Raw genomic sequence first — 16,303 nt, forward strand, 5'->3', positions numbered from 1 at the left:
ATTAAATTGGAAAAGTTTTCTTATTTTTATTTTTAGAACACTAGTAAAGTAATCCAGCAGCGCATCCAAGCGGAAAATCGGGCCTACTTTACCCTTCGTAAAACGCTACGATCAGGAAGCGTACGTCGCCGCACGAAGCTAACAATGTACAAAACCCTTATTATACCCGGTAGTTCTTTATGGACTTAAGCCGTGACGCTGCTCACGGAGGACATACGCGCCCTTGCCGTGTTCGAGCGGAAAGTGCTGCGGACGATATTTGGCGGAGTACAAACTGAAAGCAGAGAGTGGTGGAGGCGTATGAACCACAAGCTACAGGCACGGATTGGGCAGACTCTAGCGAAAGTTAGCAGACTACGGTGGGCCGAACACGTCGTAAGGATGCCGGACGGCAGTGCGACTGAAATAGTCCTCTTCAACAACCCCACCGGCACCAGGAACAGGGGAGCCCAACGTGCACGATGGCTCGACCAGGTCGAAAGCGATTTTCGACTTCTGAGACGACTAGGACATTGGCGACGAGCATCTGTTATCTGTCTGCGTATGAGGGCAAGTCATCAGGATTTCTCCAAGCGAGGTGTAGCAGCGCTAATCGGACAAACCTTCGTTGCACACGTGCTAAGTTAGCTGTTTTGGAAACCAAACTAGGCTGCAATTTTATAATAGCGGACGAACAAGGGCGCAATACGACGATTTAAGACAGTGGGCATCCTTGAAGTTCCGACCAATCTTAAAGATGAATCCGAGGATCGGGTTTTTAATGCGGTGAAAGCTCATAACTTCACATTTGGCAACGTTTATAATCAGCCAATTTTGTTTGCACCAGCTCGTAAACAAATCAAGTAAACCCTGCAGTCGGCGGCAGTCGTCTATATTTCCTATCGAGGCAAATAGCTTCAGTACATCGGCGTACGCTAACCATACAGCCAGTACCCAAAAGCAGCGCAATATCGTTGAAGAACAACAAGAAAAGCAATGGTCCCAAACTACTGCCCTGAGGAACTCCAGACTTATTAGTAAACACAGATGAAACAGTGGATCCAAGTTTTATACGAAGCACTCTGCCACTGAGGCATAAGTTCAATCATTTAACCATTTGTTGAGAAGCACCGAGTTAGTTTCCGCAAGAGTATTGCATGGTCAATTCCATCGAAAGCAGCTTTCAAGTCTGTATAGATGACATCAACTTGTTTCTTGTCTTCTGAAATACACATTTACATGACATGTAAAATCTAGCAGGTTAGGGCATACAGACCTACCGGCCCGGGCATAAAACCATGATGAGCCGTTGAAATGTAATTCCTAGTGCAAAACAGCATCACGCTACTCACTATTATTTCACCAGTTTTGATGATGCAGAGAGACTGGTGATGCCACGGTAATTCCTCACATTGTGACGATCGCCAGATTTGAATACCGGGAACATAAACGATTGTTTCCAAATGGCGGGAAATTTTCCTTGTTCAAAAGATTTATTACAAATGGAACATAACGGATTGGCCAACACTGCAGTGCAACGACTCAAAACTACGGCTGGGATACCGTCAGGCCCCGCAGAAAAGGAGCGCAGTTAGTTTTTTGGCGGCAGTTATCACCATGTCAGTAGTAATGGTAAACAAACCCAAGTCCGCCAAATCGGCCGGAACAGGTGCAGCAGCAATTCCAGCAATACTATGGGGAGCAGTTTCATCAGCGAAAACTGAGGCGAAGAGTTTCGCAAACATCTCATTATATAATTAAACAGGAACAACGTTTGAACTCGTTACAGGTATGAGTTTTCAACATACAATGTTCTACAAAAATATGTCTTTTGATAAGAGAAACAGCTTTGTAAAACATTATGATGCAATAAAACCATTAAGTTTGAAGTAATTAGTGAAAAGGTGATTTTTGAGAAGTCTTTATATAAAACACCCTGTGAGATAGAAACTATACAAGATACGCCTACTATTTCTTTGACAAAGTTACTTACATATTCTTTATCTACAACTTTGTCGAAGAAATTATTCTTCTATCTCTTTCCTATGAAAAGTTATGATGTGTTATGTGTTTACGAGCCAAACTGGAACTTCGTCGTCGTCGATTTCACATTAATAGTCTTTTAGAGTTAAGCAACTTTGCTGAATATTGTGGCGAGCTATTTTGAACCACAAAAAATTTTCCAGTTTCCACTTAATTTTCGCTGCTCGACCACTCTGGAATGGTTTCAATATAGTTTTCGATGAGAAGTTCATAATTTGATAAAACTCTGGAATCTTTCGGCCCAAATCTATACAATAATTTTGAAAAATAATTTTGCCCGATGACAGAATATTCTTTTTTTTCTGAGAACACTAGTGAAGAAGTCTTGTACCATAACAAATAAACTTGAAAACGGACAAAAATAATAACAATTTTCAAGAATTTCATTTTAGAAGTTTTTGGTATTTAAAAATAGAACAAAATGTGTGAACAGTAACGTTGACAACGTGGATATAATGCTTCTAGTATATTACTGCTCCATTATAATATAATGGAGAGTAATATACTAGAAGAATCAACGCATTTTTTCATAACTTTGTGGTAGCCAAATTAGTAGGAAATTATCTACATTAGATACCTATTTGGCCAGATTTTTTTAGCAAAACCTGTTTATTACTTCTTATGAATATGCAGGGCGTTTTACTTGAAAGTAGATTAAAATTTCACAGAAGGGATAATATTTTCATTCCTCATGAACATTGATCACTTTGTAGATCCACTAACTACTGTCCAATTCAACTGATTTTTGTTCACAGGCCTAACGAATATTCAGAGTTGTTTCGGGATTACACTGATGAATGGCACATGCATCAAAATCATTGAAATTTCTTCTGTTTATACTATCATTATCAACAGATCATCATTCGCTTTGTTTCGGTCGAACCACTCTTCACACACACTACACATCTCGGTCTGCTAAAATCAAGTATTGTTTTCGATTCGATCGCTAGCACTCTACCTGTTCGTCGAGCATCATGAATATTCACTTCAGTTCGAAAAAGCCCGCAGCAAACCCGCTACTGTGAACAGTATCCAAACGACTGCTCCCCGTAAGGACTTTTGCCAAATGTGCGAATATTACAAATACCTAAAATGAGGCTCGCTTTTTAGCACCTTCCAAAAAGTGTGTTTAAATATAGTCCCAACATATTAGAGTAACATTAGCTCGTCGAGTTCAAAGTGTTTAAATGCCACGCAGATCACTTTTCACGGTTGTTGTTCGCAATTATTAGCATCGATTATCAAGATGTTCGACATTAGAAAAGTCCACCGCACAAAAACATATCAAATGCATAAAATATTTTACTCAAGCACTGAGCAGACGATGTTTGGTTTTGCTTCAGCGATACTCGGTGCGTAAACGTCATCAATTGATTGTTTTGTCCACTTACCAGCGTATGCGTGTATCCTAGGCCATCATCCTGATCGTCCAGATCCAGATCTTTGGTTCCCGCCAGGGGCTGCCTTGTGGGTATGATCTTGGTCGGCACCATAAGCCGATCCATCTCGCCTAATTTTTTCTCGTTGAACATTTTCACCCGCACTCACTAATCAGCACACACAACGTACCGGCGGTGATAAACACGCAGCCCGACCACCAGAAACACCAAACACTGAATACTTTGCCGGCCGATTCGCTAGTGATCGACCATATTCACCCTTCACTATCCAGTGCGGACGGAATTCTCACCAGCATGTGAATCAAGCCCGAGCAGAAACTTCTGATACTCGCGGAAAACACCGTCACCCGTCCGTCCGGGATTTTCCTGTAAACGAGAAGTGAGAGTAGAGAGGAAATCTGTGTGAATATCGGTCTGTAATGATGTAAGGAATTTATGCTAATCGTATATAATGTAATCTGAAAAGCAACTAATTACATCGGCGCGAAATGACACAAGTCACGAGATACGTCCGATCGGTAATGGCGGATATGTTCCGCAGGAAAATTGCTGTGACCAACTAACTAGCGAGGTAGTTTCGTTAATTAGGTATTCAAATATTGCAAACATCCATCGCTGACATTTCGAATGTTGTGCAGTGACGCTCGCGTTGCTGGAAACTGTGAGTAAGGTACAATTTCATGGACAAACGGCGAAACAGGAAAATGTAACGGTCAGCGGAACATTTGTTGGTGATTTATCTAGATTTATTTGGATGTTTGATTAAAAGATATTGCTGTTGATTTTGTAGCACTATTTTTTTTTTGTCTTTATGCTTTTACTTTTCTTTGACTTCTTATTTCATTAATAACGAGATACACGCGTTAATCCCGGCATGCCTGGGTTACTATACGGTCACTGGTTACAATAAAAAAAATAAAAACTAATTTTATAAAAATTTAAATAGATATGATTATTTTCTCTTCAATTTAACTGTAAATTGAATGCAACTAATTACAAAAGATCAGAATCAAATGCAAGTATTGATTTACTTTAGACTAATAAAAAAATAAGTAGTCAAAACTTAATTGCTGGTGAGACAGGCATTGAAATCCAAACTGACGGGTGTAACGGGTGGCATCTAAAATTTTGAAATTTTTTCGAGGCCCGTATGCACAACAACAGACGAGCTCAGAGAGAAATGAGAGTATGTGTTAGCTTTTTCTCTCCTCTTTCTGCCAGTATTTTTTTATGCTTGACAAGTTTTGCTCAAAATTGCGTCAAACCAAGAAACATTTCGCGAGCACGTTGTACACTTCTACGAATTGCACAATGATCTCGGCCAAAGGTATACGGTACAACACTTTAAAAGCAAAAATGTTGCGGTTTCGACTATTACCGTATCCTAAGATCCCCAACAACTATTCGCAAGTAAGGTTGTGGAAGACCAGCTAAAATTATAAACCCAGAAGGACTTCGTTATCTTTCTTGTGCCTCAAACAACAAGGATTCCGTAAGCCAATGGGATACCGAAAAAAAGTTCAACTGTTTTCACCAGTACATCTGCAAAACATTGAAAAGAGTCGGAATAAAGTGCCGAAAGAAGACAAGAGCCTCGGAATACACTGAGGAACAGATTGCGATGCTGAAATCCCAATGCCGCTGGTTGATAAAAATCGTTCCGAGAAATGCTTTGTTTTGGACGACGAAAGTTACTTGTTTCTTTCGAAGACGCACATGGTTAGTTTTACTGCATCTCCGAACATAAAATACAAGTTTAAACATAAGTTTGAACAGAAAGTGATGCTGTACATTGCCAATTTCGAGAGAGGTTATTCTAAGCCATGTTTCAAGCTCTGGTTTGGTTTAAAATATGTACTAGAACGAATGTTTAAACAAAATTTTGATGCCGTTTCTACAAAAACATCATGCAGATGGACAATACATTTTTTTTGGCCGGATAAAGCATCATCGCATTACGCCAAACAACGTAATCGTTCCTGAATACCCATTCGATCCAATTTGTACCCAAAAATCACCTGAAAAATTCTGGATCAGTGCGCCCAATCGAAGATTTCTTCGGGATTTTTAGCTCCTTGGTGTACAAAAATAACTGGAGAGCCACAAGTTGTAAATAGTAGATTGTTAGAATCAAGAGATGCATTCGCAAAGTTGACATGACGGCCGTACAACGCTCCTGTTTTGACATCAAACGGAACACAAACTATGGTAACTACACTCAGAAGCTACAACAATTGGTTTTATGCATTCGAAATCGCGCTATCGTGCAGAAAGATTGCACAGCGACACTTGCTGGCTTCAAAGTAAACTAAGATTACAAACTTAAATGACACATTTCAGAAACATTCAGAAAACATTCAAAATTCTCCATTTCTACCAATTGAATCGTTTGTTTAAGAAACCCCACAAATATGCCATATTTAGGAAAATTGTACATCAACTTTAAAGCATGTAATTTGAGTTTAAATCATAATTTTGATCGCAAGGTAAGTAACAGTTCTTCTTCCAGCAGCATAGAGCATTCATCACCAATTCGTTGAGCGTCTCAACCCCTGCAAGTCGTCTATAAACCTAGTCGAGCCATCTAGAATATTGGGCTCCTCTATTCCTGGTGTTGGTGGGGTTGTTGAAGAGAACGGATTTCACTGCACAGTGTCCGGCATCCTTACGATGCGGCCGGCCTACCATAGTCCCCCAACTCTCACAAGGTGTACGATGGGAATCCCTCCAACGCCGCTCTCCGCTGTCCGTTTGTACTCCGCCAAAAATAATCCGCAACACTGTTCATATACGGCAAGTGCACGTATGTCTTCCGTAAGCAAAGTTACTGTCTCAAGTCCGTTACTGGCTTGATTTGCGTTGTCCTTCGAAGGGAAAAGTAAGCCCAACTTCCAGCTTGAATGCGTCGTTGAATCGCCTTACTCGTAATATTGTCGGCGGTGACCAGAGATTCCAAATATACGAACTCATCAACCACTTACAGTTCGTCGTCGTCAAAAGTCACTGTCCGTGAGAGGGAAACTTTACTTTCTCTGGATCCTCTTCCTAGCATACTTACTTACTTAGGTGGCTTGCCGTCCTAAGACAAAGCCTGTTGAACAAAATTTCTCCATGTAACTCGGTTGAGGGCTACCGCTCTCCAATTCCTCGGACACCGAGTACTCTCCGCCAGATCTCGCTCCACCTGGTCTAACCATCTTGCTCGCTGCGCTCCTGGTCGTCTTGTTCCTACCGGATTTGAGGCGAACACCATCTTTGCCGGGCAGTTGTCCGGCATTCTTGCAACATGCCCTGCCCATCGCATCCGTCCAGCTTTAGCCACCTTCTGGATACTGGGTTCGCCAAAGAGCTGTGCGAGTTCATGGTTCATCCTCCGCCTCCATACTCCGAAAACTCCGAGCACTCGCAGGTCCTCCTCGAGCATTGTCCATGTTTCATGCCCGTAGAGAACAACCGGTCTAATAAGCGTCTTGTACAGGGTGCACTTTGTACGGGGACTTAGTCTGCTCGACCGCAATTGCTTGTGGAGCCCATAGTAAGCACGACTTCCGCTGATAATACGCCTCCGAATCTCCCGGCTGGTATCATTGTCCGCCGTTACCAGTGAGCCAAGGTAGACAAATTCATCGACTACCTCAAACTCATCGCCGTCGATCAATATACTACTGCCCAAGCGGTGTCGTTCGGCCTCGGTTCCGCTGGCCAGCATGTACTTTGTTTTAGACGTATTTACCTTTAACCCAATCTTTTCTGCTTCGCGCTTTAGTCTGGTGTACTGTTCAGCCACCGCCACAGATGTCCTGCCGATAATATCCATGTCATCGGCAAAGCAGACGAATTGACTAGATTTGTTGAATATCGTGCCCCGCGTGTTGATATCCGCTCGGTTCATAACACCTTGTAGCGCTATGTTGAACAGCAGGCATGAAAGACCATCACCTTGACGAAGCCCTCTGTGTGATTCGAATGAACTTGACAATCCACCCGAAATCCGAACACAGCACTGCGTACCATCCATCGTAGATTTAATCAGTTTGATGAGCTTCCTGGGGAAGCTGTTCTCGTCCATGATTTTCCATAGCTCTTTCCGGTCGATGGTATCATATGCGGCTTTGAAGTCAACAAATAAATGATGCGTGGGAACTCTGTATTCACGGCCCTTTTGGAGGATTTGCCGCAGTGTAAATATTTGATCCGTTGTAGACCGACCTTCGACGAAGCCGGCTTGATAAGTTCCCACAAATCTATTCGCAATTGGTGATAGACGGCGGAAAATGATTTGGGACAGCACTTTATAGGCGGCATTGAGAACGGTGATCGCTCGATAGTTCTCACAGTCCAACTTGTCGCCCTTTTTATAGATCGGGCAGATAACCCCATCTTTCCACTCCTCCGGTAGCTGTTCCGTATCCCAAATTCTAACAATTAGTCGGTGTAGACAAACGGCCAGCTTTTCTGGTCCCATTTTAATAAGCTCCGCTCCGATGCCATCTTTTCCAGCTGACTTGTTGTTCTTTAGCTGCATGATGGCCTCCTTAACTTCGCCTATCGTTGGGGCTGGCACCTCTTCCCCGTTTGCTGCACCGTCGAAATCGCTTTCCCCGCCGCCATGGTTTTCCGCCTGGGCGCCATTCAGGTGTTCGTCGAAGTGCTGCTTCCATCTATCCGTCACCTCACGATCGTCCGTCAGAATACTGCCAGTCTTATCCCGACACATTTCGGCTCGCGGCACAAAGCCTTTGCGGGATCCGTTCAGTTTCTGGTAGAACTTCCGCGTTTCCTGAGAACGATGCAGCCGCTCCAACTCCGCATATTCCTGCTCTTCCAGGTTGCGCTTTTTCTCCCGAAAGATTTGGTTTCGCTGCATCTTCTTCTGTTTGTGTCTTTCCACGTTCTGACGTGTGGCACTGCGCATCTTGGCCGCCCGCGCAGCGTTCTCCTCATCCATCACCCTCCTACATTCATCGTCAAACCAATCGTTCCGCTGATTCCGGGCCACATGCCCGATGGAGCTCTCCGCTACACTGCTGATGGCTGTTTTGATAGTGTTCCAACAGTCCTCGAGAGGGGCTTCGTCCAGCTCGTCCTCTTCCGGCAGTGCAGCTTCGAGTGAATGCGCGTAGTTTGCGGCGACGTCTGGCTGCTTCAGCCGCGCGAGATCTAACCGAGGCTGGCGTCGGTACCGAATGTTGTTCACAACGGAGAGTCTTGGGCGCATCTTAACCATCACTAGGTAGTGGTCCGAGTCAACATTAGCGCTTCGATAGGATCTGACGTCGATAATGTCTGAGAAGTGCCGACTGTCGATCAAAACGTGGTCGATCTGTGATTCTGTCTGATTTGGTGACCTCCAGGTGTACTTATGGTGGATTCTGTGCTGGAAAAAGGTACTACGTACGGCCATATTCTTGGAGGCGGCAAAGTCGATAAGTCTTAGGCCCATTTCATTGGTTCGCTGGTGTGCACTGAACCTTCCAATCACCGGTTTGTATTCCTCCTCCTGGCCGACCTGAGCATTGAAATCCCCGATGACGATCTTGATATCATGTTTTGGGCAGCGGTCGTATTCACTCTCCAACTGCGCGTAGAATTCATCCTTGTCGTCATCGGTACTTCTGAGGTGAGGGCTGTGCACGTTGATGATGCTTATGTTGAAGAATCGGCCCTTGATTCTCAACCTGCACATTCGAGGATTGATTGGCCACCACCCAATCACACGTTTCCGCATCTCGCCCATCACTATGAAAGCTGTACCCAGCTCGTGTGTGTTGCCGCAGCTCTGGTAGATGGTATGTCCATCTCTGAACGTACGTACCGTTGAGCTCTTCCAGCACACCTCCTGCAGCGCTACGACGTCGAACTTGCGGCTCTTCAATACGTCGGAGAGCACTCGAGTGCTCCCTTGGAAATTGAGAGATCGGCAGTTCCACGTCCCGAGTTTCCAATCCATAGTCCTTTTTCGTCGCGTGGGTCTATTCCGATTGTTCCAGTAAGAATATATTTGTTCTTCGTTCCATGCTTTAATATTTTTCGTGGTGACGGCTTGCAAAGCCTGCTACACCAACCCCCTGTTTCGCCGGAGGGCCAACGAAGCTCGAAAGAGCCCTCCTTTCCTGTCAGCATACGACCTTGGCTTCCACCGGGGTTGGTTACCCGATCTCCACCAAAGTTGCTCGTATCCCGGCTGGTACCACGAGGCGGTAGGAATAGGAGTTGCTGAATAAGAGGCTATGAACCACTGTAGGGTCTATTTTATGCCTACACGTGCACAAGGCACCGACGGTACGCATTATGCAGCCTCTTCCTAGCATATGTTTTGTTTTCGACGTATTGATTTGTAACCCAATACTCCTAGCCTTCGTTTTTAGTCTAACTAAAATTGCGTCCGCTGCCCCAAGGTTTCTACTATAGATATCGAGATCGTCTGCGAAGCCTAGGAGTTGGCTACTCTTGCTGAAAATTGTTCCTCTCGTTTCGATGCTCGCACGCCGGATAATACCTTCAAAAGCGATATTGAATATCATAGAGGACAGTCCATCCCCTTGCCGCAACCCTTTGCGTGATACGAAGGTGCTCGAGAGTGCCCCCGAATCGTGCACATAGCACATCACTCGCTCCAGTATTGCTTTGATCAATCGTGTCAATCCGGAAAACCGTTTTGGGGCATTATCTGCCATAGCTGTTCGCGTTCAACTGTATCGAATGCTGCCCTGAAATCCACGAAAATATGATGCGTGGGCACGTTGTACTCAGATATTTCTGGAGGATTTGTCGAAAAGTAAAAATTTGATCCGTAGTAGTACGAGGCCCTATAAAGCCCGCCTGATACTGGTCTACGAAATCTCTTGCTAGGTAGGGATAGACGACGTAACAAAATCTGGGAGAGCGCCTTGTAGGCGGCGTTGACCAGTGTAATGCCACGGTAATTACAGCAATCGCACATGTCGCCCTTTTTGTACAAGGGACTTACCGCACCTTCCATCCACTCCTCCGGTAGTTTCTCCTCCTCCCAAATTCTTAAAATTATTCAGCGAAGTGCCGTTGCTAGCGGTTCTTGGCCATTTTTGTACAGTTCTGCCGGGAGTCGGCTCTATTATTCGTCAGCTGACCAATTTGTATACAATATGACTATCTATTTATAAAAGTGAAAGTATGTTTGTATGTTCCGCTATAACTCCAGAATACCTTGTCCACCCTTGTCCGTTCTTCACCAAACTTGGCACACATTGTTTTTGACATAAAGAAATCAGCGTAGGGGGTTGACAAAAACGGTCTTTTACAAGGGGAAAGTAAAGTAATGGTATAGATGTCCTTAAGAACTTGACCCTTCTTTACCGACAAACTTCGCAGCTGGTTTTTAGAATATTACGGACAGTTACGCGGCCAGTGCAACGATTCTACTAACTATAGCAGAACCGCTAGTCGAGATTCGAACATACGACGACTGGGCTGTTAGGCCAGCATCTTACCCCGGAGCTAACTGAGCGGGCTTGAAGGGAGAAAAAAGGTTCAAATAGGTAGAGAGCCGTGTTTCTCTTGTATTCGAAACGCTAGTAGTTGTACAAGTGGCTGGACGACAAGAGAGGATTTCTGAAAGAGGGGAATAGGGTGGTCATTGAGAAGGGGAGGTAAAAAAGCCTTTGTCTAGTTTTATAGGAATTAGTGAAAAGAAGACAGTTTTACAATGATTACAAAAATTCGCACTACCAATCTGTCAAGTCCATAATTTCCGCAAAACAACACAGCTTCATGAAAAACCATTCGACCACTACAAACTTGCTAAGCTATGTATCGACTGTTGTGGAAAATCGAAAAACGACAACAAATCGACGCTGTGTATGCTGATTTTGGCAAGGATTTTGCCAAGACTCCACACATTCTGGGGGTTGAGAATTTTAGGAGAATGAGTCTACCTAAGTGGCTGACATAAGGGATCCTTCCGTATCTGATGGGGCGTAGCTTAACGGTGAGAGTTGGCAGAGCATGCTCCACTCCGTTACAGATTCATTCCGGTGTTCCTCAAGGCAGTGTCTTGGGACCTTTGCTGTTTATTCTTTTCATCCAAGATCTTCGTAGAAAATTGAAATCCCCGAAACTATTATACGCTGACGACCTCAAATTTTACCGTGTAATCACAACACTAACAGACTGCTGTGCGCTTCAAATGGATGACGCGCTTAAGGAAATTTGAGGAACATATCTCTACTGTTGCTGATATGTATACTGTAGCCTGCACTCCGTACGAAACTCGCGCTCTATAAGATAATTCTTCCGGTGGCAAGAGCGTTTTGTCTCTAGCATTATAAGAATTTTCGTTACAATAACAGATGTACAAGTGGTTAAGAGACAAAGGGGCCCAGAGTAAGATCGGACAATCAGCTAGTAGTTGGATAAGTTATTACAAAAAGGTTTGTTGGTTTATATCGCAGCTTAATGAAAAATATAGAGACACAACTTGAACAAATTGCCACAAATGCAACAAAATATCCTTCCAAGACCTCGTTTTAAAAAATCGAGTAATTTGCTGCGTAGTTTCTTATATTTCAAAAGAAGCATAAGAAATATTCAAGAAATAAAATTGATATTCGAACGCTTTAGAATTGAAAAAAAAAACGCGAGTTTGATAAGTTGGCAAAAATGTGTACATAAAGAGCTGGGTTTTCGATATTTAGAATATCGGATGAAAAAGTATCGATGTCCTATAATATCGCTTGGAATAATATCGATTCCGGTTACTCGATATATTGGATGAAAATATATCGATAAAATATCGCACATCCTTAGCAAGTGCGAGAACGTAAGCTCTATTGTTACTGATGTCAGCGCTGAAACTTTCGCTGTGCCAAATATATCGCGCGTTTCAATTTATTTCAACTTTCTGTGCAAATTCTGGAGACAAACATTCACCCACAGAAGTCGTATGGCCATAGAATCTAATCAGTATAACCATCAGTACACACGAATACGTAATACGTGATTGTGTCAGCCCATCACATGGTCGATAACGAGCGTTAATTGTCTGAACTCGAGTACTGATTGTTCGTGACAATCAAACAGCCGCTTACCATATCTGTCAATGTCAATATCCTTCGAATGGCAGACATGACAGGATTGGGTATTAGGTTGGTTTATCCGCAGAATGCTTCAGATCGAGATAATGATAAAAAAAAATTTGGTTCAGTTCGCGGAATCCGATCTACTTTTGGTCCAGCGATTCAAGGAATCAGTCATAATTAAACCGTGTTCTGTGGGGATAAAAACGCTTTAATCTCTAAATATTAAGTCATGTCTAAATGTCATGTTGAAACATCGACTGAAAATAGAAATTTGGACTCTAAGGCATAGTCACAGTGATTCAGTTTAGGAGGTCAGAAATCTAATTGTTGGTATCACCGTTTATCGTGTAAAGCGATGGTTACTCAATACAAAACCTAGCAAAAATCACCTTGTTTTAGTCAATGGAAATAAATAAATACGTGTTCATATCGTACTGCTCAGTCTGATTGCTGTGCATGTGCTTATAGCTAACATTAACTAAGTAGCTTATGATCGTGAACAAATCGGTTATGAGTATGAGTATCTCATTCTGAATACTAATTCGGGCAGCCTACTGTGAAATTTCACGTTTATCCCTTTCATTAGCATGCAATTCCTCGCAGCGGGTACTTTTCAGTGAGCGCGGAACTCACCTCACTTCATTATGTATTCAACAAAGTTGTCGTTTGTGATGTCAACAAGTTACAAAATGAAAATGGTAGTTATCAATTTATCAAAAGCATCAATAGGATCTTTAGAATACAAAAGGTTTAAACAGTTTTTCAGAGTAATTAATTTAAAAAAATTGGCAGCCATTGAAAGTTTTTCCCAAAGTAGTACATGTTGTTTTCCGACAAAAATGATTAAAATTATACCAACGTCAAGTAGAGGATGCAAAAAATGACAGATACAATCAATATTATTCCATAAAAAGCTACTGTGCGCACTGTCCCTGTCCCACTTCTCTATCCCCCGATTCCGACTCCACCACGGAAGCTAGGCGGCAGTGTGCCGCATCACATCGTACACCTAGGACCTAGGTGACAAAATTGGTTGCAAGTTTTATTTGCCAATGATAAGATGTGACCGTGATGTATTGACATTGGCAATTACATGCAAAGTGATAAGCACGGAGTTCCATTCGTTGATAACGACCCGTGTGATTGATTGGATTTAGAGGGAGATCGTGGATCGATCGAAAAAATAAATCTCTTTATGATACGTTCCGACCAAACACGGACGCACACTATTTGCTCTCTTAATTTGAACATTAAGAAAGAACTTCGAATGCGCGACTTTATGACTAAATAGAAGTGGCCAACGCCAGTCGCCGTGTAGCATTTTCCTACCAACAGGAACCACGGCTGCGACACGATATCCACGTTTATTTGAAGTGTTTCTAGTTCGAAGAAGATTTTTCCACACAATTAAAACTTACAAGGTAGCATCACACGACTGCCAAATCGCCATCGAGTGCCCCGGAATGCCGTTTCCGTCGACATCACTGTCTTTTCTCATCGGAGGGAGCTCTAAAAATAAAATCAAAAACTAAGAGAAAAGAATTACGACCGAATTGGAGGCCGTTCTCCAAACTAATTCGGCTTTGATTTCATCTGCGAACCGACAGACGGTGTTACTTTAGTCTACTTAACCTATATTTTTGTTTCGGTTTGATTTTCTTATAAGTGAAGCACTTGATTATTCAGAAAATATGGTCGAAGTGGCAAAATCGGTAGAATAGCTGTAACGAAAATCTTAAATTTCGAAGGTCAAGTTTAAACGGAATAATAGCGAAAGCCAATAACTGATCAATATGAAGGATAATAATCATCAATTATTTTATTTATCAATCAAATCAGTAACTCAGGATAACACATTCCGCCTATAGACTTGTTGACTTGTTGTATATTGTATTATAAAGAGTCCAATCTACATAACTTGCTGATAACAGCCATTGGCGGAACTAGCGCTCATTTCTAGGGGGGGCTATAGCCCCCGGAATTTTTTTCAACCGTTTTATTTCGTCGGCATATTAAAATTTAATGCACATTAATGCCTGGAATCTTATAACAGTTACGCAAATAAACTTTACTCTGAAGTTTTTCGTACCTTTAGTTATCTAACTATTGGTTTTTCAAAAATTAAAAAACTTAGTCAACTTTTCTAGGGGGGGCTAAATCTTTTCTAGGGAGGGCTTAGCCCCCCCTAGTTCCGCCAATGATAACAGCCTAATCCTTTGGTGAGTTATCCCTCAACAGAACCAGGTATCCACCTATTATCATCAAGTGATCAAACATTGGTCTGGTAGGTTGTTTTGTATTATCCTTTTAAATTGGTTTTTAATCCCTATTGTTCTATTTTACCAAATAATTTTACTTAATCACATATAATCAGTTGAATTAACATATCGTGTTTATATTGGGCGCTCGAGTGCTTGAGGATTAACCGCGTTGCTGTACGTATGGAACACCTAGCTGCGTCACTACAGTTCTTTACTTTACTTCCAGTGGACATAATTGATTATAGGTGATGGTAACTTTTTATTTCAAAACTGCTCCTATCCAAGGTTCACTGAATTCAACTAGATAATAAAAACCAACGCGAAACAAAAATACCCCCATATTCCTAACAACTTTTCTTCATAAAAATTACTCATCATCATCACCAGTCACAAAATATTCTGTGCCGATCGCACGATTTGATTGACTCGATCGAATCCAACATTTTACTCTCCTCGTCCGCAGACATATTTGCAGTTCACGAATTGTTCCAAACACTACCATCCACCACTGTAGACTTGTTTCGCTAAGATTCCTCAAAAGCTTTCAATGGGATTCATGTCCGGATTATGAGCTGTCCAGTCCAGTCCAGTTACATCGGAGAACTGTTACTGTGCGAACTAAAAAACTTCAGACTCGCCTGAAGGTGCTTTGGCGTAATCTAGTTACGTTTTTTCCTCGGATTCATAACCAGCGCCGTAGCGAGCGTTTGGCCAGACTGGCGCTACCACTTGAGTGCGCCGAAAAGGACAACTTCGCGACAACTTCCAGCAGGTTCAGCTTCCCGTTCTTCGCAAACCCCGAAGGATAGAAAAGCGGTTTGCTCCTTCCATCCTTGTTGATCGTCAGCCACAGAAGGAAATTTGGTGCCATTTGGAGATAATTTCGACGTCATCGTCTGCATCGCCTCATCGTCGAAGATGTTTACCGCTTACGCCGCCCTTACTAGGCGATTACTTGCTGCTCAGAAACGTCCAGCCTCGACGAACGCTTGACATAAAAATGTCCATTTTGGTCAGGTTCTTCTTGACCATTTGGCTCTCGATCTTTCTCTTAAGCTTCGGTTGCACTTTACAATCGCACTTCACCGTTGGGTGGCTGGAACCAGACTTCCGCGGAACGCTCTCACCTTTCTCTAAAAGGGAGGGGATGTTGTAAATGTCGGATTCAGCGGACACGAAGAGCCATACGATATCCAACTTTTTCGCTCCGCTCCACCGCGGAATACGAATAAAGTTTCGAGCGTAGTTGCTTGAAAATGTTTGCCATAGCAGTTGCAAATCTTCTGATTACGCTGTTTTTTCTGTACACAAGTTGCTACGATTGGCAATGCATTGATGGATTCACCGCTAGGTGGCAGAGTAGAAGAATAGAAACGCATGGAAAATCGCTAAGATCATCTCATTTTTTTTAATGCATATATAAAGTATAGCGAAGGATGCGAAGTATATTTGTATAAGGGACACTCTACGAATTGTGCACGATTATACAACACGAAAAACGATAAATTTGGAAGGAACACTGAATTAGCATACAAATTGCGTCATCGCCAAGGGTGCCACAATG

General features: G+C 42.7%; 1 protein-coding gene across 9 annotated transcripts in view; it reads right to left on the bottom strand.

Moving 5' to 3' along the window:
* The window catches only part of LOC128733126 (chloride channel protein 2), a 121,441-nt gene that overhangs the window by 83,370 nt on the left and 21,768 nt on the right, over window positions 1–16,303 (bottom strand). For all 9 annotated transcript variants that reach the window (XR_008411863.1, XM_053826750.1, XM_053826747.1 and 6 more), the window contains one exon: window positions 3,414–3,788. Coding sequence is in view for 8 of the 9 variants with exons in the window: in XM_053826750.1 (XP_053682725.1) it covers window positions 3,414–3,554 (141 nt within the window). In the remaining variant the exon portion in view is untranslated. The remainder of the gene's footprint in view (window positions 1–3,413; window positions 3,789–16,303) is intronic.

This window comes from Sabethes cyaneus, chromosome 1 (genome assembly GCF_943734655.1).
Source record: "Sabethes cyaneus chromosome 1, idSabCyanKW18_F2, whole genome shotgun sequence".
NCBI lineage: Eukaryota > Metazoa > Arthropoda > Insecta > Diptera > Culicidae > Sabethes > Sabethes cyaneus.